The sequence below is a fragment of the Colossoma macropomum genome, unplaced genomic scaffold (assembly GCF_904425465.1).
Source record: "Colossoma macropomum unplaced genomic scaffold, Colossoma_macropomum, whole genome shotgun sequence".
NCBI classification, from domain to species: Eukaryota; Metazoa; Chordata; class Actinopteri; order Characiformes; family Serrasalmidae; genus Colossoma; species Colossoma macropomum.
This window is the reverse complement of record NW_023494788.1, coordinates 27389340-27410806: the sequence shown is the minus strand read 5'-3', so window position 1 is coordinate 27410806 and position 21467 is coordinate 27389340. Positions and strand designations below refer to the sequence as shown.

General features: G+C 40.2%; 1 protein-coding gene across 6 annotated transcripts; it reads left to right on the top strand.

Moving 5' to 3' along the window:
• Positions 1-1538: 1538 nt before the first annotated feature.
• sh3tc2 (SH3 domain and tetratricopeptide repeats 2) lies at positions 1539-19418 on the top strand. 6 transcript variants are annotated; one of them, XM_036568980.1, is made up of 19 exons: positions 1539-1795; positions 2080-2506; positions 6775-6873; positions 7502-7633; positions 8026-8153; positions 9306-9411; positions 9496-9639; positions 10369-10564; positions 10769-10842; positions 11034-11229; positions 11498-11631; positions 11738-11788; positions 11940-13658; positions 14488-14665; positions 14909-15059; positions 15235-15357; positions 15486-15636; positions 16512-16708; positions 18539-19418. In XM_036568980.1, exons 2-19 carry the CDS (start codon positions 2467-2469, stop codon positions 19073-19075), a joined length of 4356 nt encoding a protein of 1451 aa, XP_036424873.1. In that variant the 5' UTR covers positions 1539-1795; positions 2080-2466; the 3' UTR covers positions 19076-19418. The 6 variants fall into 6 exon arrangements, with proteins under 6 accessions (XP_036424873.1, XP_036424876.1, XP_036424875.1 ...); XM_036568981.1 differs by lacking the exon at positions 1539-1795 and adding an exon at positions 6092-6203 and having other exon boundaries at positions 2491-2506; XM_036568983.1 differs by lacking the exon at positions 2080-2506 and having other exon boundaries at positions 1541-1806.
• The last annotated feature ends 2049 nt before the right edge of the window (positions 19419-21467 follow it).

The following is a 21467-nucleotide window of genomic DNA, read 5'->3' as shown; positions in this document are numbered from 1 at the left end:
GGAAGCCCTTATTCTGCTGGCTCTTGTCTTTCTGTAAGTTATACTAAGGCCCCTGTGACTCTTCTGTTCTGTAATGTGTCCGCAGTCCTGAGGAAAACAAAGGGCCTCTGGAAGGGAGGAAACAGGACAATGGAGGGATATGAGAAGCCCTCCCTACTAACTCTCTCTCTCATTCACACTCTGCCTGACGATGCATCACCCATCTACTGTAGAGTCTGATATTTTGACAGGGCCATAAGGTTAGTGCCTGACACAGATGTTGTAGAGCTCTGCATTGTTCTGTCCACAGCTACACTCTCTTACCCTGTGTATGCACCAGTGGCAAACTGTTACTATTACAGCTTGTCCTTCAGTTTAGGCCGTAAGTAAAAAAGCTTTGTCAAAAACTGAGGAAAACCCCCATGTGTCTATGATAATTCTAGTTTCTGTTAGCACCATTATGGGATTCTAACTACCTGTTTCAATACTTACAATACGTTCAATAGTTTTGAACAACAAAAAAAACATAATTAGTTGTAGCATAGCAACTATATAACCCAACACACTGGTTGTAATGGTTAGTGTTTACAATTTATTGACAAGAGCTTAATGATCATAATTATGGATGATATACTATAAATAGACAATGGATGACAGTGACGCACTGACACACTTATTGCATTGCGTATCAGATGGTTTATGAAGGCCAATTTCACCTTTGATAATCCACCCTACTGCTCTTTGATCACATTAAAACCTGCCTTACTGTGACTACGTTGTTTATCTGAAGCTGTCAGTATTCAGCATATTCTGTATGTTTTTGAAGGATGACATGGGCTGAGTGGCTGTGCAGGGCAGTGGGTTTGCTATTGTGCTGAAATATTACGGAGCCCAAAACAACAGGAAGCCGTTCTTCCTGAGAGCATTAGTGCACAGGGGCACCGGAATGTTCTCTCCCAGTACCTCCCTGAGCTCCCTTCATGTCTCTTGCCCTGAGGTAAACTCCTCAGCTTATTGCACTTCCTTTATAGTAAAACCAGACTGTCATACTTCTCAGCTCTACAACATGCCACTCCTATGGGAGCATCTCATAGCTTAAACGAAACAGCAGTCAAAGGCAGTCAAAGACATAGCTAGTAGGTAAAAAATAGGTCAGTGCAGGGAAGCTTCTAGCTATACGAGAAGGAAGTGTTATTAAAGGTGTTCTCTATTCGCAGGGCCCATTCTTTGAGCACGAGGCTTGCGGGTGGCCTTGGTATGGATAGATCGTGTCTTTATAAGTGGTGAGCTGTATAATCCTTTTCCCAACTCATCTGAGCCCTCTGTGTGTGGAAGTAGCCACACAGTTGTAATATTCAGTCCACAGCAGGGTCAGATACTGCATGCTCTCTTCAGCCAAGCGGCTAGTCACATGCTTTACTCCATATTTCTGCTAAGGGTGACTTTTCTAATGGCTTACCAAGAAGCCTCAGAATACGTGGTCTGTTCCAGGGTTTATATTTAACCAGCAGGGAAATGCAAGGAATGGCCTTAGCAGTGCCAGAGCACAGCCTATTATCTGCTCTGTAGATAGAAAGATAGAGCCATAAAGTACAAGAATTTGCAAGGCAGAGGTCAGTTGTTAAAAGGGAGTAGTCCAAGGAACAGCATAAGGAATCTTATAGTTGTGATGTGCAATGGGAAAGAGGCTCTGAATGTCACAGAAAGATCCTTTCACACATCACTAAAAGAAAAATCTAATGGACTTCAGCAGAAGCATGAATGGAATGCTGACATTACAAGGTGTCTGTCTGGGCGGAGAAGCAATCTTCAGCATGTGAGTAAGAAGTAAGACTTATCTGACTGTAATGTTGAAGGTGCTCGTGTCTTATTATGTATGACGAACAAGTAGAACCAGACGGATTGCTTGCTATTTGTCACAGAAAATGTTTGCTGTTTCTTCCCATACTGTATATTTATAGAGGCATGGGATTGAATTTGAATAGGAAGGGCTGTAGTGAAGGAATGTGGAAGGTCTAACTTTGTGTGTGAGCATAGAATTATTGTTTGTTTGAAAATGTTATAAATGTTATGAGAGATTTGGTCTGTTTTCCTCCACAGTAACCGTTACCTACTATCTTGAGAACTCAAACAAGACCTTTTGACTTGACCTCAGTACAGCCGGGTGGGTGACAGAGAGAGAGAGATAGAAAGTCTGAGAGAGAACAGATAAGATTTAGTGAGATAACACGTATAGCTAAGGAAGAGAGCAAAAGAGAGAAAGAGGGAGAGAGAGAGGGTGAGATTTAGAGGTGGAGTTTGTACACTTCCTCAGTGTAGAGCCTGCCTTCTTTTTAACATGCATACGACAGGGACACGCACACACACACACACACACACACACACACACACACACTGTCCTACCGTGGCTTATCGAAGGAGCATGAGTGTCTTTTTGAGTACTTTAGAGGAACTCCTCAGTGCCTCACTGAACCTACAGGCATTCCCATGAGGGACGAACTCACAGGCGGGAGCCAGCAGGACAGAGGTACAGTTTTTGACAGCTGTGAGCTTATTGAATAGATTACTAGGGGGTTATTGAACAGCAAGGTAGTCATTAAGGTCCTTTGGAGTGAGGATTCTTTACTTGTGTTTGAACTTTTTTTTAACTTTATGGCAGAAAGGAAACTCTGTGAGTAGTATAGTGTGCTTCTCTCAGTTAGCAGTACTTTCAGTCTTCTCTTTCACTTTGTTTTTTTCTTGTTTGTCCTGTCTAGCTCCCATTTACATACTCTCATACCTGCCTCTTTCTCTGTTTAATAAAGATCATGTTTTTCTACTCAGCTGTTATTAAGTTTGACTTGTTAGCCTCTCAGTACTTGCTTGCTAGCTTGTCGAGTGGGGAGACCACTTTGACCCAGGACAGAGATTTTCTAAACTTAGTGCCCATTCCTCGTACTCAGGTTACAGGCTTCCCTCTCTGTCATTGACAGCGGCACACTGCTCTACTCAAACGAAAGGTTCTTATCAGTGGTGGGTTTATGGAGATACCTTTCAGAATCAGAATCACTTTATTTCACCAAGCATGCTACACATACAGGAAATTTGTCTTGGTGAGTGCACACATGTAAGACATGTAACATACTGGACAGACCAGACTAGAACACAGACAACTGACAAATATTTAACTAAGAAGCAAGTGAAATAAAATTAGAATAAATAGAATAAAGGATAAGAAAGAATAATAAAGAGCCACTGTGAAAGGAGCCAAAGAGATTTGTGAATATCTGTACATATAGATATGAATATCTATACATATGCAGATCTGAGCAGATGTATAATATAGTAACTATTATATACAGAATATTACAGAATTATACAGCTGTGCAAATAAGTATTATGTTACAAAGAAGTTATACATTAATACAATAAGGGAGGTTTGTTTGGTTCAATTTAAATTTAAAGTGCAAGGTGACCACTGTCGATAAAGCTACAGCCCTGGGGAAAAAGCTGTTAGCATATCTGATTGTGCTGGCTTTAATAGGTGGATAGAACAAAGTAATAGTCAAATAACTTCATATTCATAATGACACCAATTTGACAACAGAACTAATGTACTGTATTATACAGTGTGGCCTATTAATTCTAACACAGCCATACTTCCATTCACAAGCTTGCTGCTGTCTATGAATTTCAATAACTTTATGAATGTATAATGAACAACTTTGTCAGTTGCATATTCACAGCCATTCAAAGACTATTATTAGGTTGAGATCATCAAAGTACCATTTGACTGACCAGAGGGACAAGTGTGATATGCCTTTCTAGAGATATGCTGAGGCATGCCTGCCGGCTGTTTACAGCTGGCCAGACTCACAAGACCGCCACAAATTCAATTAGGACCTTACAGATTCTGTTCACACACAAAACACTACCAAGTGGGGAGCATTATCCTCTACTCAAGTTAATTTGTTTAGCCATAGTCAGCAAAAAGACACAAGAGAGAACAAGTGACAGAGAGATTCAGTTCAGTTAAGAAAGAATGTTAAGAAGAAATAAAAGTGTTAATAGGAATAGCTGGAGATTTGTGGTTACAATCTTAAAAATAAGGGTCCCTACATGGTTCTTGGCTTGAATGTCAGGTTCTAGGAAAAAATAATTGATATAGAACCTTTTCACTATGTGGATGTTATTTACTGGTTAAAAAGGCCACACTTGCACATCTCATACTTCTTTTTTGTAGGGTTTTTGTCCACTTTTTACCTCCAAATTCCCTACATGTCCAATTCCCACCAGCTGGTTAGGTCTACCTCATCACACCATGCTAACCAGCTGGGAGGGTGAAGGCTAGCACATGCTTCTTCTAAGTCATGTGAAGCCACCCACTGCATCTTTTTAAATTACTGCTAATGCAATGCCAATCGACAGTTCAACGCACTTGGAGGAGAATGTTAACTTCCAATTCTGTTATATCAGCCAACAGTGTTTAACATTAACATTGTGTTAAGTGATGAGGCAAGAGAAAGGCCACCCTACCCACCTAGAGAGAGCAAGACCAGTTATGCTGTCACTGGCCAGTACTGTACAGCATGGTACAGTTACAAATGCTAACCTAGGACTATCCGTACCCTGGTCAAGTATCTGTGTCCGTTTCTTATCGCATAACGGTAGGTAGAGTTCTCTTTAGTTTGTGTGGTCACATTATTTCTAGAATTACCAGTAAACATAAACAACATTAGCAACAAGGGAGAAGCTTCAATTCTGACTTACCCTTTACTTTGCATTTGGTTTTGGATGAAGTCGCAGACAGCTGGCTAGATACTTGACTTTTTCTGACTACAGTAACACTGTGTGATGATTCTGTGATGACTGCATTTGATCAATGAATGGTTTGCACAATTACTAGCAACATACCATGTTTTGACATACCCCAGTGAGAAGGGTGACCAAATTCTGCTTGGGTAGTCAAGTACAGTATGGCCACATGAGTGGAAATGATGACAAAATGCGTTATTGTGGATTTGTAACCATACTGCAGCATACCACATTTACCAGTGGAAAAATGCCATTGCACTTCCAGTAACGGATGGCAGTGGCATCATTGGGGATTGAACTTGGGCTCACCCGATAATAGAGCCAACGCTTAGATCTATCCATTGTAACTGTCTTTAGGGAAACAAAATGGTATTGCACCTAAGAGTAAATTTTTTAAAGCATGTAGGTGAGATTCCTCATGTACTTTATGTGGATTCATACATGTGTTCTGTAGTCTTATTTGCACACTTTTGCAAAACAGCATTATAAGGATCCTCTTACAAACTTTGTATAAAAACATAAACATAAACACACATGCATAGAAAAATCTTGTGCACCACCACAAGCTGAAGCCTCTAGATGATGCTGGAGAGCTGGGTGATTCCTGCGTTTTCCCTTATGCAGGATGTTAACAGAGGAAACTGAGTGAAAATAAAGAGGATCTGCTGGCAACAGGAGTGCTGAGCCCTCCCGCATGGCCAGACAGGCTGGCGTGGTCAGCCTGGCGCTGTCGACTTAAATACTGCCCGCACAGACAGAACAAATCAATGAGAAAAACAGGAGAAACTTGGCTTGCTCATTAAATGTGCAAGGATAGGTATGCTTATAATGCAGTCATTTGTTTGGTTGTAGCCTTTTGTTCTGTTGTGTTAGTGTGAGAGCTAGGACCACAACACTCGCTTAATGGAAGCCCCCCACCCCACCCCACAACCAACGGCATGCACAGACACTGACCAACCCACGCCAGCATGCCAACAGTAAAATGCTCTTTGTCCATTACACTCACGGACCGACTAGAGCGCAAGAGGGGGATACACAGATGTGGAGGGCAAGTGAATGCATGGCATTAACGCTGAAGATATGTATGCATGGGACAAAGGAATAAGAGGGAGTGCGCACAAGAAAGGAAGAGAGACAGGAAGGCACAGAGAGAGAGAGAGAGAAAGAGAAAGAGAGAGTAAGTCCAGTGGCTAATATCCTGTAGATGCCTCTTGGAGCTGGGGCCGTTGATTCGGAGGAGTAAGCGAGTTTGTCGTCCACAACATGGCATGCTGCTGCTGTCCAGTTCAGTGTCTGAGAAACTGCTTCTTGCTTTCAGGTTGGTCCCGTCCTGGTTCTCATAGATTTTTGCCATGAGAAAGAAGAGTAACTTACAGAAGCACTCTTCAGTGTATTTCAGTGAAACATGGGTAATAGTCCTACCCATGAAGGTAACGCACATTACAATGTGACCTTTGCTAAGGCTTCTGTTTGTGTTCTGCTGTTTGTATTGTTCATCTCCCCTGTGATTGTGACTAATTTTGTGCTGTGCAGTCTCTAGCATAATAGTCCAGTGTTGTCTCTGTGATAAATGGAACGTTACATTGTTTTTGGGGTTCTTTTAACTGACACATTAATCATAGTCAGTTTGATTGGTTTGTGACTGAAGCCTTGGCTGCCTGCAGAGATCATATCAGTGGAGCTAATCCCAAATTATTGGGTGATTGAAGGATATAAAACGATTGCAGTCCAGGTTCAGATTGCACTGATATGATGGAAGCTAATGGAGCTAAATGGGTTTTGCCACAGAGTGCATGCATCCTCTGTCAATGTATTGTGTCTAATGTGTATCCATCCCTTGAGAGGGCTGTGATGCAATCATGGTTATTGTCCAGATGCATGATGAAATCACCCTTTCCCTCAATGCCTTTCTGTTCAAAACAGGGTGTCAAAGCTTCTTCAGTTTTCACACAGTTAATCTGCTTTAACGCCTAACTAATGCCTCCCCTCCCCTTTCAATAGACATATCGACTGCTGAGCTCGATGCCTTATGGAACGAGCCCCCATACACATTAACAGGAGCCAATGAGCTATTTCCAGGAAATGATGTCATGGCCACTGGTAAGAGTGTCATATTTGAAATGGATTACATTTTCTCTAAAACATGTAGGAAAGTACCTATGTTGAACTAATTTATTAACAGACTAGGCAACGTAACATCGTGGTATAATTTTGTACTTAAATATTCCCTTTAAAGACTGTATGTTTGAACATCCTCTTTGTACAATGCACAAAACTGGGAAGGTCATATCCATCCTGAAGAGAAAAGACGCTATTATTTAGTCCACCTGACAGATATTTATAGAGCCACTATGATATGGCCATAACTTCCTGTTTTTGCTCAGTAGGAAGTTTAGAGCAACTACTGTTCTGATTAGCCTACACTATAAACACGCAAATGATTACTGTCCCCACACATGAGCTGACTTTAGAACCAATTTATTTATTGTTACACTCAATAATGAAGGATTTCACTATTGAGAAGTCATCTATTTACCTTCTCCCAACACTTTCAGCTTTCATCACTTTCATAATGGTCAGTCTTTCAATGTTTGTACACTATTGAGTACCATAAAACTGATGGGTAGCTGTCAATAGTGTGGTCACATTCACTGAAGATAGTCCAGAAAACGTGTGTGGCTGTTTCCGGACATGTTGTACTGAGACAGGTTTCCTCTGTTTTGAGCAGGAGAGGAGGAAGTGGAGACAGAGGCTGAGGTGGAGGGAGAGGGCATCACTGGCGAGAGTTACTGGAAAAGGAAGGAAGCCTTTAATAGGGCCAGCACTGTCTCCTTAGCTGTGGGAGAGCGCTTCTCTTCAGGTATGTGCATCAAGTCTTCTGTCGTATAGACCTGAGTGGGAACGTCTCTGTAATGGCCAGTAATGGCCAGTAATGGCCAGTCTGATTCAGCAAACTCTCAGAGCTAATGCCTTTTTAGCCCGCCATAAGGTCTCCACACAATCTAGTAATATCCTCTCATAGGCAGCTCAGTGTAAAAGAGATTTTGTGCTCACAAAGGGAAATGTACTGTGAATGCAAGACATTAAATCATTAAGTCCAAAACCACATAGATACTCAAAATAGATATTATATCTCCATTTATGGCTCTGCGTAATGCCCTACCTGCATAAGTTATCTGTGATAATAAAAAATTGGGCCTTGCCTGTCCAGGACTTCTAACTGTTAGCTACGTTTACATCTGTGTGGTCCAGATGTGATACTGCTGTTCAGTGGGAGGAGGCGGTCCAGTGCAGAGCCTGACAGTCAGCTGCAGGAGGCGCTGCGCACCAGACTGAGGGTCGTCGAGAGCAACAGCCAAGATGTTATTCAGCTATTTAAGGTAAGATGTTAAATCTGTTCACACTGTCAGACTGGCTTTACACGGTTAAAATTCCATGCAACTTTAATTGCTTGAAACCTACATGAAACTAAATTGCACTGGAGTTGCATAATGTGTGACCTGCAAGTCTCTTGAAATTCAGCCTCAGCAGTTGCAGGCAGCTCAACTTTGTGAAAGATTTGTTCAGATTCCAAGAAACAGCCAATCAAGAAGCCAATAATGCATCACATGACCACATGACGTTGAATGACATACATTAAAACGACTGATTTCATTGTATAAATGGGCAAGAAAATAAAACAGAAGACCATTTATGGGCGGGCCCGCTTGATTGACTCAAGGTTGGTAGTTTTTCATTTTGTCCGTTTCCTGAGCCATGACAACAAACGTGAGTTTCTCAAAACTAACGTTTCGGTAACTAGCTGCATTAAGTGGCCAGCTAATGGTGACAGCTGTTTAAATGGCTGCTTGTGCTACCGTTTATTCTTTTTTAGCCAGAAAGTACAGAAAAATTCCAAGATCAGCATTTTAGCCATAGTGCTTAATAGTATTAAAACATCATGACATCAGTATGAATTGGCTGGGGGTCGTTGACCACTGACTTCTTGTCTTTGCAAATTTGCATTTAAGTATTTGTCACCGAAGGACAAAAAATAATGATAATATTACAAACAACAATAGAAGCATAATTGTTTCTCATGTACCTTTTAAGCTTGCTTTCCTTTTTAGGCTACATCGAATAGGTCACTGGCCATTCCAGTTTACAACTATTGCAGAACCACGTACAGTTAGTAATGCCAATGGATAATCCATGCCATACAAAACACAAATACACAGTTAAGAACCCTCGATAGATTGATAAAAGACAGATATGTAGATAGATTAAAAAATACAGTGACAGCTGGAAAAAATATATAGACTGCAACAAAAAAATGCCTCAGATATGTAAACTACACCTTGTGGATCACTGAATGTGTTGTGTGCAACTTTGGGTGTTTTTGAATTGCTTTAAGTTTGAAATTATGTTGCGGGCAACTAACAATATGCATCTAGTTGCATGGTAATTTCATCCCGTAAAGCCAGCCTTGAATGCAATAAATAATAATTACTTGTGCTTACTCAAAGCCCTGGTTTGCAACGCTGTCTCTCCAGGATCTGTCTGCACGCCTGGTTTCAGTGCATGCCGAAAAAGACCGTTTCGTTATCACCTTTAAGACTGTGGAGGAAATTTGGAAGTTCTCCACTTACCTGGCTCTAGGTAAGACACAGAGCTCTTACAGTGTATTACAATGATGTTTTACTCTAAAACATTTACCATCTTCCACATGATGGTGCATCTCAGGATATGTGGCAAGGTGTCTGGAGAACTTCCTGTGTGACCAGTCTTTCTGGCTGGACCCCGTGCTGCTCAGTGATGTGGAGATCTGTGTGACTGTGGATGAGGAACACCTGGCCACCCTTTATCTGGGGCTCCTGCTGCAAGAGGGTAAGAGTCCCATCAACCATAATGAAGTTCAGCTTTCAACAGGAACAGAAAACTTCACTGAACTTCCCATTTTTGGCTAGCTGGTTTTCAGAAATAAATATGGTTTACAAAAGGAACAACTTTTCAAACTCTTATGCTAAGAAGAGGAATTAGCTTGTCCAGTTGGTAGACAAACATTTCTCTCTCTGCTGTGTGTAAATGTAAACAAAAAAGGCTCTGTCTTTCTTCCTGGAATGATTACTGGCAACACCATCGACAGTCTAAGTCTTGCCATTATCTGTCAAGGCTCATTAGTTGCAGAATTAGTTCTAAATAACTTATTTTCTCCACTTAGGGATCTGCTAAAAGCAGGTGTAAACTTGTAAACAGTGTCAGGGCCATACAGAACATTGCCCCAGGCCTACTGCTAAACATGGTCAATAAAGACTTAAAGACTGATTTCAGAGAACATTTAATTTGATTTCTGTTACACACATTACTTAAGTTGTTTGGGAACAACCGACATGTTATAGCATTTTCCTAAATGGAACAACACTTATGCAACAAAAATCTGTTTTTCATTCTTTCCTTGAAAATAAGGAAACAAGGAACAGAATGACAGAACAGATGCAGAATAGTGGAGACAAATGGTGAAATCCACAGAGCAGTCTGAGGGCAAACAGAAAGATAATAGGACAAGGAAGATATATATAGATAGGGAAACTTAATTTAGTTGTTGTGTGTTTGCAGGTTCATTCTTTGCCAAAGCTCTGCTTAACAGTGAGTGTACAGAAGAGGAAGAAGAATTAACCTACAGGAAGAATGACCTGGTTATGGTCAAGGATATTGGACAGGAGGGCACGTGGGAGGGAACACTGCTGTCCACCGGTCAGCATGGCCTAGTGCCTGTCCACAGCATGCAGCCTCTGCCCTACCCTTTCTACCAGTGAGTGACATTGACTCTCCTTACATAGACACAACATGATAGCACTAAAGCACTGTTAGACCATTCATTTGGAAGGTCTGAAATGTTTACACTATGAAAAGGAACATATGGGTCTTGTGGGTTAAAATGCTACTGTATTGAGTAATTACAATTGCAATATTATTGTAATTTCAGTTTAACAACTGGTCTATTGTGTTTTAAAAGGTGGTTTCTTAGGAAGTACCCCGGCAACGCTGGAGGGATTTCATCTGAAAAAGGTCTATTTGACCAGCCCATGGGTGAGGTTCTTCCCAAACATACAAATATACATAGTACCACTCAAAAGTTTGGAATCACTTGATATATTACATTGTTATTCAGTATTAACTTACATAGTGCAGATTAAAATGTTATGAACTAGGCACCAAAATGTAAACCGATGGTTTATTCACAACTGAAAATACTTTGGTAACGACTTTTCTCTCTACAGTAACAGGCATCTGTGTGGCAGTGGTGGACCATTACCCAATGGTTAAAGATGAACTGCACTTCAGTCAAGGAGATTTGATAGAGGTGGATGGCTTGTTCATCAGCTCCTTGAACATGTTCATAGGAAGACACCTCTCAAGTGGACACATAGGATTTGTCTACAAGGCCCATGTGAGACCTGAGAATGTAAAACCACTGTAAGAACAAATATAACAATTCAAACTTGTTCACAGTCTCCCATTTTTCTGACATCACATGTTATAAAACATTTGACCTCAGAAAATACAAATCTTCTCATATGAGTAGTCAGCAATTATTATATTTTTCAGTTTACATTAACTGAATCTGTCTCTATGTCACTGGGTATTGGTAGGGGGTAGAGGGGAGCACAGTTATGTGATGTGATGAAGAGGTCAGAATAGAAGTCATGTGGTTGATAATGCCTCCTTTGTTGGTCCCTAACAGCAGCAGACAATCGGTCTTTCTAAGTGAAGAGGAGAGAGTGGCTCTCTCGCAGTTTAACCCCTGCCATGAACAGTGCCACACTGGCCTATTGGACAAACTCTTCTCCACTGACATCAGCACTGTGTACAGATTAGGTATAAAACACAGATACTATTTGTTCAGGTTATATGCGAACATTGTTAAAGAGGAGGCAGCTTTGGTTTACATGCCTTAAAGAATGTGTTTTTTACTTTTTGACAGATAGACTGGATGACTCAGATTTCACCTACATCAGAAACCAACCCAAGCAAGGTAATCTTTTTCTCCTAAGTAGAAAATATTTTTCTAGAAATATTTTTTCTTCTGGAAGCAGAGTACATATAAATATACATATACCCATCTACATTTTTATTGTGTGATGTGTTAAAAACTCAACTAAAATTCTTTTTTTGTGATCCCCCAGAACACAAAAATCCAGTGGATGCAAGGAAAAGCACTATATCAGAGAAGAGTGAAACCCCACCCTACCATTCCTCGCCTCGGCCTTCCTTCTATGCTTCTCAGAGTCACCTGGAGAGGGAGCATGAGGCCTTCTCCTTCAGTCTGGAGGACACCTTCCGAGAGATGGATGAATATGAAGAAGATCCACCCAACTACATTGACGACAGCATCTGGGAAACTGAAGAGGCTGAGTTTGTTGACCCCATATTGACCCTCCTGAATCTGGACCACTTTCAGGACACTTTCCACCCACTTTATGACATCTCCTACTCCTTCCTGGACACGGTGTTTGGTGGTCTTCTGGAGGACGAGGTGCTCCTGCATCTGGAGAACTTGCGAGAGGGGGCAAAGAAAGGCAGGATGCTGTGGGCCCACCGGCGAGCCTGTTTCCTTCTTGGCAGGCTGTGTGCCAAAAAGCTCAAGTACTCGCAGGCTCGAGTCTACTTTGAGGAGGCCTTGAAGGTCCCTGTGGATGGCTTTGATGACAAACTTTTGCTGATCGCCTTGTACACCAATCTCACTGCTGTTTACCTTAAGCAAAAGATGACAGACAAGCTTCCTTATACATTGGAGAAAGCTAGTGCTCTTATACTGTGCCTTCCCTGCCACAACTTCTGCTCTCTGGATGAGTTTGAATTGCTCAAACCCATTCTTCGCAAAGCTATCGTTGACAATGACAAGCACCTTGAGGCACGGACTTGCTATCTCATCCTTTGTCTCTTTCTACAGCAAAGAAAGATTGAAGAGGCCTTACCTTTTGTAGAGAGACTCCAGTTCCTGACTATCACTCTCTCTGCAGAGGAAGACAGGCCTATAGGGCCAGTGGACCTTAACTGGATACTCTGCAGGCTCTACCACAAGAAGTATCTGCCTTATCTTGCTTTAGCCTCTCTCAGTTTGGACTCAGGTCAGGACCATTCCTTGGAAGATGCTTTCCAGAAGATAGAACTATTCATCAAGAACTCAGTCCGGTTGAATCCTCGGTGGAGGGATGGTACCAGTCTGCTTCCAGCCCAAGTGGTAGTTTACTTGCAGCAAGCCTTGTCCATAGCCAGCCGTGGAGACAACCTGAAGACACAGAGAGACCTGTGCCTCTGTTTGGCCAGTGTCTATCAACAGTATGGAGCCTTAGATAAGGCAGTGCCCTTTGCACAACAGGCTGTGCAGACAGGGAGCCACATTAACGAGGAGGAGAGCTTTGAGGCATCAGTGCTTCTGGCCTGGCTCCTGGTTCTGACAGGGGAACCAGAAACAGCCCAGTCTACTCTACAACCCCTCCTTAAGTCTTTGAATGAAACAGACAGTCCAACACAACGCGGTGTGGTCTATAACCTACTGGCTCTTTGCCTCCACAAACAGTGCAGGGTTACAGAAGCAGCCAAAAACTTTTATTGTGCTCTCAAGATCTCACAGGAGAATGGGAACAAGCGTAACGAAGCACTAGCTCTCACTAACCTGGGCTGCCTTGCTTTGTCAGTAGGAGCTCCGTGCCTGGCAGAGAGTTTCTTGCTCAGATCCCTGCATCTTTTTCAGTTTCTCTCTGAGAGTCCCACTGATGAAGAGCATGTTCAGGCTCTGCTGTGGCTAGGCAGGAGCTACAAAGATAGGGGAGGAAGTCAAGAGGTCAGGATGTGCTATGAGATGGGACTTCTGATTGCCATCAGTGCCAAGAACCTGCACAGTGAGTGGAAGAAATGCTTTGATTTTGGGATGATATGGGTTGATGATTTCTTGGGTTGTTCAGATGCTCTTTATCATTTTTCCTTTTTTAATCAACTGGGGATATAAACAAACTCATTTAGAGTTTTAGCATGAATTCTACCTCTCTGCCATGGAATGTCTGCAATCTAACACACTATAAATTACAATCTGTACCTTCTGTTCCCTGTGACAAAGTTTTCGCAAACCTCACCACTACCACGCCATCTCCTCCCTGTTTCTTAGCCCCTTTTCCTATCACCATCCGTAAAAGGAGGGGTCTGGCCTTCTAGCGCCAAACAGAACTCCAGGCCAAGTTCTCTGAGTTCTATCCCCTCCCTTAGTCACCTTTAGTCAGGAAACATAATTGTACCAAAATCCACTGAAATATTTTCTAAGTTGTATTGACTCCACACATCCTGTCTTGTCTGCAGGCTGTTTATTTTATTGTTCTGTTTAAAACATTAGGTTATGAAAAGGTACAAATATGTACTTTTCACCTGGAAAAAATGTACACAAATGGACCCTAAAACCATTGTTGTACCTTTAAGGGTACATTTACTTTGTTTGTACCTTGAAATGCACCTGCACATTACCTTTATTTCTAACAGTGTATCACCATACATTGAAGACACAAATGGATTTCTAAAAGTACATTTACGCCCAAAACTTTACCTTAAAACTATTGCAAAAGAGTGTCTTAGGCATCAGGCAACATACTTTGTGTAGTGGAATTCCTCTTAAAATAAGAAAAAAAAGGCAAACTACACATTTGATCTAAACAAACTGTAACATTTATATCTCTATTACAGGCCAAATGGTTGTGGCGAAGGTGCTCAGTCGTCTTTATGCTGATTTGCTACTGTATGGACAGTGTATCATTTACTATGAGCACTGTGTGGGGCTGTCCAGAGAGCTGAAGGATAAACGTCTGGAGGGAGAGTACCTAGAGATTCTTAGCAGTCTATACCTCTCACTCAATACTGAGAAGTAAGACACAGATTTTCTGACGTGTATTGTTCTGCTGCTGAAGTTGTCCAATTTATATTTATATGCCTAACTGTTCATTATACTGTACACTTGTGTTATCAGATTGAAGTGCTTGAATTGAATTGAGCTGAATTGATTGTTTTTTAGGTTATGCTCAGTCATTAGGTGCAATCTACACATTAAACAATAAATTAACAATCATGTGGATCTAAGTATATCAACTGCTTTTGGATATTTTTGTAGGTCCTCTAGGAAGTCTCTGGACTACACTAAGCAAAGCTTGAGGATTTCCATAGACCTAGGGAAAAGACAGGAGGAGTCAGAAACATGGCTGCAAGTGGGCCGCATCTACTACCTGATCCATGAGGACGAGCTGGCAGACATGTACCTTCAGGTGAGGAACAGGCGGTGAAGTGAAGTGTATGTGAATGTCTCCTTCTCAAATAATAATTATTGCAAGAACCAGATATTGCTTTGTATTTTCATAATGGGAGCATGTTTATCATCTGTTATTATTATAATTATCATCTGATTCCATAATCACAGCTTGTGTGAACAACCTTTTACAGGCAGCAGTAAAAACAGCCTTGAGAATGAATGATCCGCGCTTCGCCATGAGCATTTATGAAGAGGCTGGAGATGTTTTCTTCAAAGGACACAGAAATCGACTGGCTGCCCTTCCATTTTTTAGAGTATGTGTCACCTCATGTTTCACTGTAAACAATATTCAAAATTCCATGTACAGTTTGAACTTTGACAATTTGTTTTGAGTTGAAAGCTCTAACTGGGCAGTGGTAGAGTAAATCTGCTGTGTGTGCAGGATGGGAGTCTGCCATTTGCAAGGAGCATTAAGGATGTGCACTCAGAGTTTAGGCTGTTGAGTAAACTCTCTGAACTGCTGCTGAAAGAAAACCAGTATGAAGAGGCTCTGCAATATGCTACACTTGCAGTTCAGAGTAGCACCAACACTGGTAAGACAGCTAAACAGCTCCTCAGCCAGAACTTCTGGTACACTGACAGGCATTCAGCATAAAAACAGCAGGAGTAACAACCACTACTCTTCTGTGAAGGCTTTATACTAATTGCTTAGAGCCCTGCTTTGAGGATTTTGTTGCATTCAACCGCAAGTGCATTGGTGAAGTCAGGTACTGATGTTGGATGATTTCTGCAGTTCTGGATTGCAATCAGTACTCCAGCTTATCCCAAGGTATTCGATGGTGCTTCATCACTACATAGAGCTGTGCTAGGGATTTATATATCCCTCTAGCTGACTTTAAGCTCATCTATGGACGTCTAGTGGCAAAGCATTTCTATAGAGATTATGTAAGATGTACACAGTGCTATTGGCAATGCTTGTCTACAGAGATAATTCAGGTTGTGCGAAATTGTGTCAGCAATGGGTGCACCTTAAAGTCGCAGAATTTGCTAATTAAAAAAGGTGTCTGTATACTTTTGGACATATTGTGACTTACATTCATTTTGCAAACCCAACACTATGTCGCCCCCTGCTGCTAATGTAGCATTTCTGTTGGAGTGTGGTAGCACGGGTGAATAAAAGACACAAATGAGTCTTTTTTGAAGGCTTTTTATATCATCCGTACCCTATGAACCACAGCTTTCTCCTTCAGTTTAATTTTTCCTCTGTTCTCTCTTTTTTCCAAATGACATTTAAGCACTAAATAAAGATTTATGCCGACATATGTCACCCACTTTAACAAACTTCATGTAGATTATATAAATTACTAATGTACAAAAATAAATCATTCTGTCTCACAGATCTAATCTGTCGTAATACACCATCTAAAACATCTTTAAAAATGCATTTTGTGTTTTTTTAACTGCACAGGTGTACGTCTGAATGAAAGGGTAGCCTACCATCGCCTGGCATCAGTCTACTTCTGTCTGGAGCAGTATGAGATGGCAGAGAACTACTACTTGAAAGCTTTGTCTCTGTCTCCCACTGTTCTGGAGAATACTGCTGAGGCCCACTATTATGTTAAAGTTTACTGCAGACTTGCTGAGCTAACACTGCACAAGCTTAAGGTGAGATGCAGCCAGTGCTGAGAGTTTAGTCTTTATCTGACTTTAAATACCACAGTGAGAGCTGTTATCAGCCTTTGTTAATAGCATACATGCAGACACATCATACTGATTTTGCACATGCACTTCATAAGGGTTCCATAAAAGGTTATTTGGAGCAAAGTCATAGAAGAAGCAGTTTTGGTTCCCTAAATAAGCTTTCAGTGGGTGGGAACTATTTTGGTAGAGATTCACGAATGTGAATAACCTTTTTGTAGGTTCAAAGAACCTCCTCATAATGCAGATTATGACCCATTATATACCCATTATATAACTCTTGGCTTAAATTTTATGTCCAAGCAAAGGAATATTTAGGAACCTAGTTTATTACTTACTGTTTATACCAGATGTATTAACAAACATAAAAGTGATTGCATATGTCATATTCACTACATCATGACTATTATCATGCACACATAAATTCCCAGAAAATTTGGACAGTATGTGGAGTGCATGTGGAGTGCTTATAAACACAGAAAGTAGTGATTAGTGCATTTTAGCTGACATGTATTACTTTGTAAACAGTACATAACCATGATATTTTAGGTTTTACGTTCCAAAAAAGTTGGGACAGGAGCATGTTTACCTCTGCGTTTTATCACCTTTCCTTTAAACAACACTTAATAATCATTTGGGGACTAAAGACTCTGGCTTTTGGACTTTATACTGGTAACAGTCTGGATGAGTTTTTTGTTCTTTGGCCTGGAGAAGACATTTTATTTCTAAAAACAATCTGACATGTTGACTTAGACAACGAAACATGTTTTCACTGTGCATCAGTTCATTTCAGAGCTTGAGCCTAGAGAAGTCAGCTGCGTTTCTAGGCATTTTGAAAACATGGCTTCTGCTGTGCAGTCTTAACTTGCATTTGGGGATGCAGCGATTGAACGGTATTTATTGACATGATCTTCAAACTGTTTCTAAGCCCATCTGAGGATCGAAGGTCATGGGCATTTATTTGTGATTTGGATGACACTATGAACCATAAAATGTGAAAAGACTAAAATCATTGCAGTCGCTCGTTGCGGAATGTTGTTCTTATGTGGGAATATTTGCTGATACGTTTTTTGTCCCAGAGACGAGTCTTGATGCTCCTTTCATACTCAAGCATGATTGCATCACCTGTTTAAGATGTTTTTGGACATTTCACAACATTCCTAGCCTTAAATTGTTCCTGTCTCAGTTTTTTTGGGATATGTTCCAGGCATCAATTTGAAAGTGAGTGTATATTTATGAAAAACAATGAAGTCGATAAGGTAAAACATTAAATATCTTGTCTTTGTGCTCTTTTTGTTTAAATACAGGTAAGGTAGATTTACAAATCATTGCTTTCTGTTTTATCTGTATTTCACATATTGTCTCAACTTCTGCACTTTATATTATATTTGACCACAAGGTCCTTTTGTATTTATTTAACTAGATCAAGCTATAATAAGCCTCTTGTCTTTGAGGTTATAAGTCTTCCCAGAGATTCTCTGGGTACTTTGACTCAGTTTGGCTTCCTCTGTTTACAAGTTGTCTTTGGAGCGATTTCATAAAAGAATCACTTTTGGTTTCTTGAAGAATCTTTGAGTGGATGATTCTTTGAGCAGCCAATTTTTAAATTGTTTTTAAAGTTTTAGGACTGTACAAATAAAGAAGGTTTTCTACCAGTTAAGCATTTCCTAGAGCCATGCACCAACCCAAGAACCATTTAGCAAGTTTTTTATGAAGACTGCGAATAGGAGTGTCTGCTAAATGCAGAAATGTAGATGTATATATAGCATATAAATGCTCCCTGTGCCTGCTCCTCAGGATGCATTTGATGCAGTGGGCTATTTCCACTTGGCCCTGGCAGCAGCTCTGGAGGACAGTGGAAACCCTCAAGCCCTGTATATCATTTACATGAAGCTGGCAGAGATCCATGCCAACCACCTGCCTGATGCAGAGCTGAGCCAGAGATACATGGACAGCGCGCAAAGCCTAAAGAGGGAGCTGGCTGGACACACAGATTCTAGTGAAGCAGAGCATGAAAATATGGACCATGGTAATCCTGAATGTGCTGATGCTAAGTCTATCAGTTATTCCAATGCAGACTCAGGGAGTGTGGACTCCAGCAGTGGTAGCAGTACTCTCATAGGCTCTACCACCACAGACACTAGCCATACAATCACTGCCCAGAGAGTGGCCGACCACAACGAGGCTGCTCTTGCTGACTGCAGCCACAAAGAGGATACGGACACTTGCTCAGAAGAAACTGACTCTGGGCCTGCACACCTTACAGATGCAGAAACAAGCTACTTTAATCAAACAAACCACACAGATGCTAGCACGCTGAATACAAAGTTTTGACTGAAGTGAGTTGATCAAAGGTTAGTGATGTCTCAGAATACCTTTCTCCCCCAAAGAGCACTTCTTTATGACAATGAAATATTTAAATATCTTAATATTTTTAAGTATTGTTTAGTGATATATTTGATTTCTCCTCTGAATTTAGGAGGAAATATTTTCTATTGTTTGAATACTCTGATTTTTTTCAGGGCAATGGCATTTGTAGCATAATATATGATATGTAAATATACCAGTGAATTTTGCATCTGTATTATAATTTAGACGTTAGATTGATGATTTTTTTCTTTTTTCTACTTTTCAATGGAGAACAAACAAGACTTATTAAAGTCATCAAGAATTAAAATCCAGATCAAATTCTATTGTTTTTTTCCCCACCATTTTTCTCCTTGCTATTTTTTCTCAATATGCAAACATTTGAAAAAAATCCTGTGCAAATGATATGCATTGTTGATATTCTAAAAAAAGTTAACACATTCTCTACAGAGAACAAAGACTTGTTTTTTATGTATATTTTAGTGCACAAATTCAATTTATTTGTTGAATGTAACATATTGTAAAACATAAAAAGTGCCATAACTTTTGCACTTTTTGCCAATAAGTTAAATTTAGCAAATAAATAGTAACTGTGCATTAAAATGTGCACCAGTGTATTCTCTGTAGAGGATGCATACTTATTTTCACTTAGAAACCTAACAAATCAGGTCATTTGACCAGGACTGCCCAAACTATAGTAGGTTGTCTTCACTTTGGTAGTGAAACACTTTGTCTGTACACATTGTCTTCCGCTTATTTGTGTTAAATGTTACTTACAGTCAACCGGAAATCACAATGTTCCTTTTTTACCTTGTTAGTTCATGGTAATCATACTACATCATACTGTATTATTTTAAACATACAATTCTTGTTTCCCTGTAATCTTTTATGGAGGTGTAGTGACTTTTGCACGCTTTAAAATCTTTTGTGTTTTGATTATGTCTCCATGGACCAGCAGGCAGGGAAAATAATATTAACCAGTAACATCATGTTTCACCACCCAACACACCACCTATAATTGAGTGAAATGCTCAGCCAGCTTAGAGACCCTGCAAGATACCCTATTTCAGAAATACGTCATGGTAAGGCAGAAAATCTGTTACAATGATTGAATCACAATGACCCATGGAGTGGGTCAGTTCATTCAGTGGTAGAGGTCACTTCTTCAGAAATGCCACTAGAGGGCAGTGTTGATTATACATCTTTGAAATATGAAAGAGGGGAAACGAGCACATTGATTTGCTTTATTAAACTTTTTTTTTTAGTATATGTTTTTAATGAAGTCAGTCAAGCAGTCAGGACTATATTAGATTAAACAAATTGAATGTAATAAATGCATGATGTAATGCCATGTAACTGAACCAAAATGGTACGACTGCATTGGATTACCAGCATTTTTATCACTATTACTATTAGCAGTAGTAGTAGTAGCAGTGTTAGTATTAATATCATTAAAAATTTTTGCTTATCTTGTGCTGCTCCATCTAATGCCCACTTTAGATGCTTTGTTTATTCCTGTCTCCTGCTGTTATTTGTTTATACCATCAAGTGATGTGCGGCTTTCTAACCAAATTAACTAAATTCTGAGCTCTGTATCCAATCATAGCATAACCACTAGCGGAATTCCACTGATTTTCCTTTTCAGCATAATTAAATTGTCTCAATGTAAACAAGTCATTCAGAGTGATTTGATGTAATATGAGTTGTTTTAGAGGAACTTTCTGAGTCAGAATTGTTCATAGTATTAGTGGCAGAAATCAGACATCTTGAGTGTTTCATGCCCCTAAAAGCTACATTACAGAAAGTTACTAAATGGAAATGGTTACGAATACATTGCCCTGGGCAAAAAACATTGCTCTAAGATAGTTTTGAGATGGTTTTGGCCTTAGGTATATGCTAACGGAGAAGTATATGCAGGGCACTGGAAGGCAAAACAGAATTTTTCACTTGTACCACTATTTTATTAGTATCAACATTACATGCAAAAACTCAGAAGACACAAGTAGGAAGTACTGTAACTGTGTATGCATTAGGCCTGACTGATATATCAGCCACAAAACTTTCATACCTCAGACTCCAATTGATTACAAATGTTTTATATTTGCATAATAGGCACAAGCAAATTTAGGTGAACTTCACCTTTTCAAAAAGGTAATTACCAAAATTGCCAAACTTCATGCTTGCTTGAATTTATGCATTTATGCTTTCAACATTTTAATTGTTGGGAGCTCAGTTGCAACAAAGTATCAGAGAAAAAAACAAGTATCAGAGCTAGAATAATTGTATGACCTCTGTAGAATGATGAGTAGAACCACACTATGTTTAGCATATCAGACAAATTTCCAAAGGTGAGCTTTCA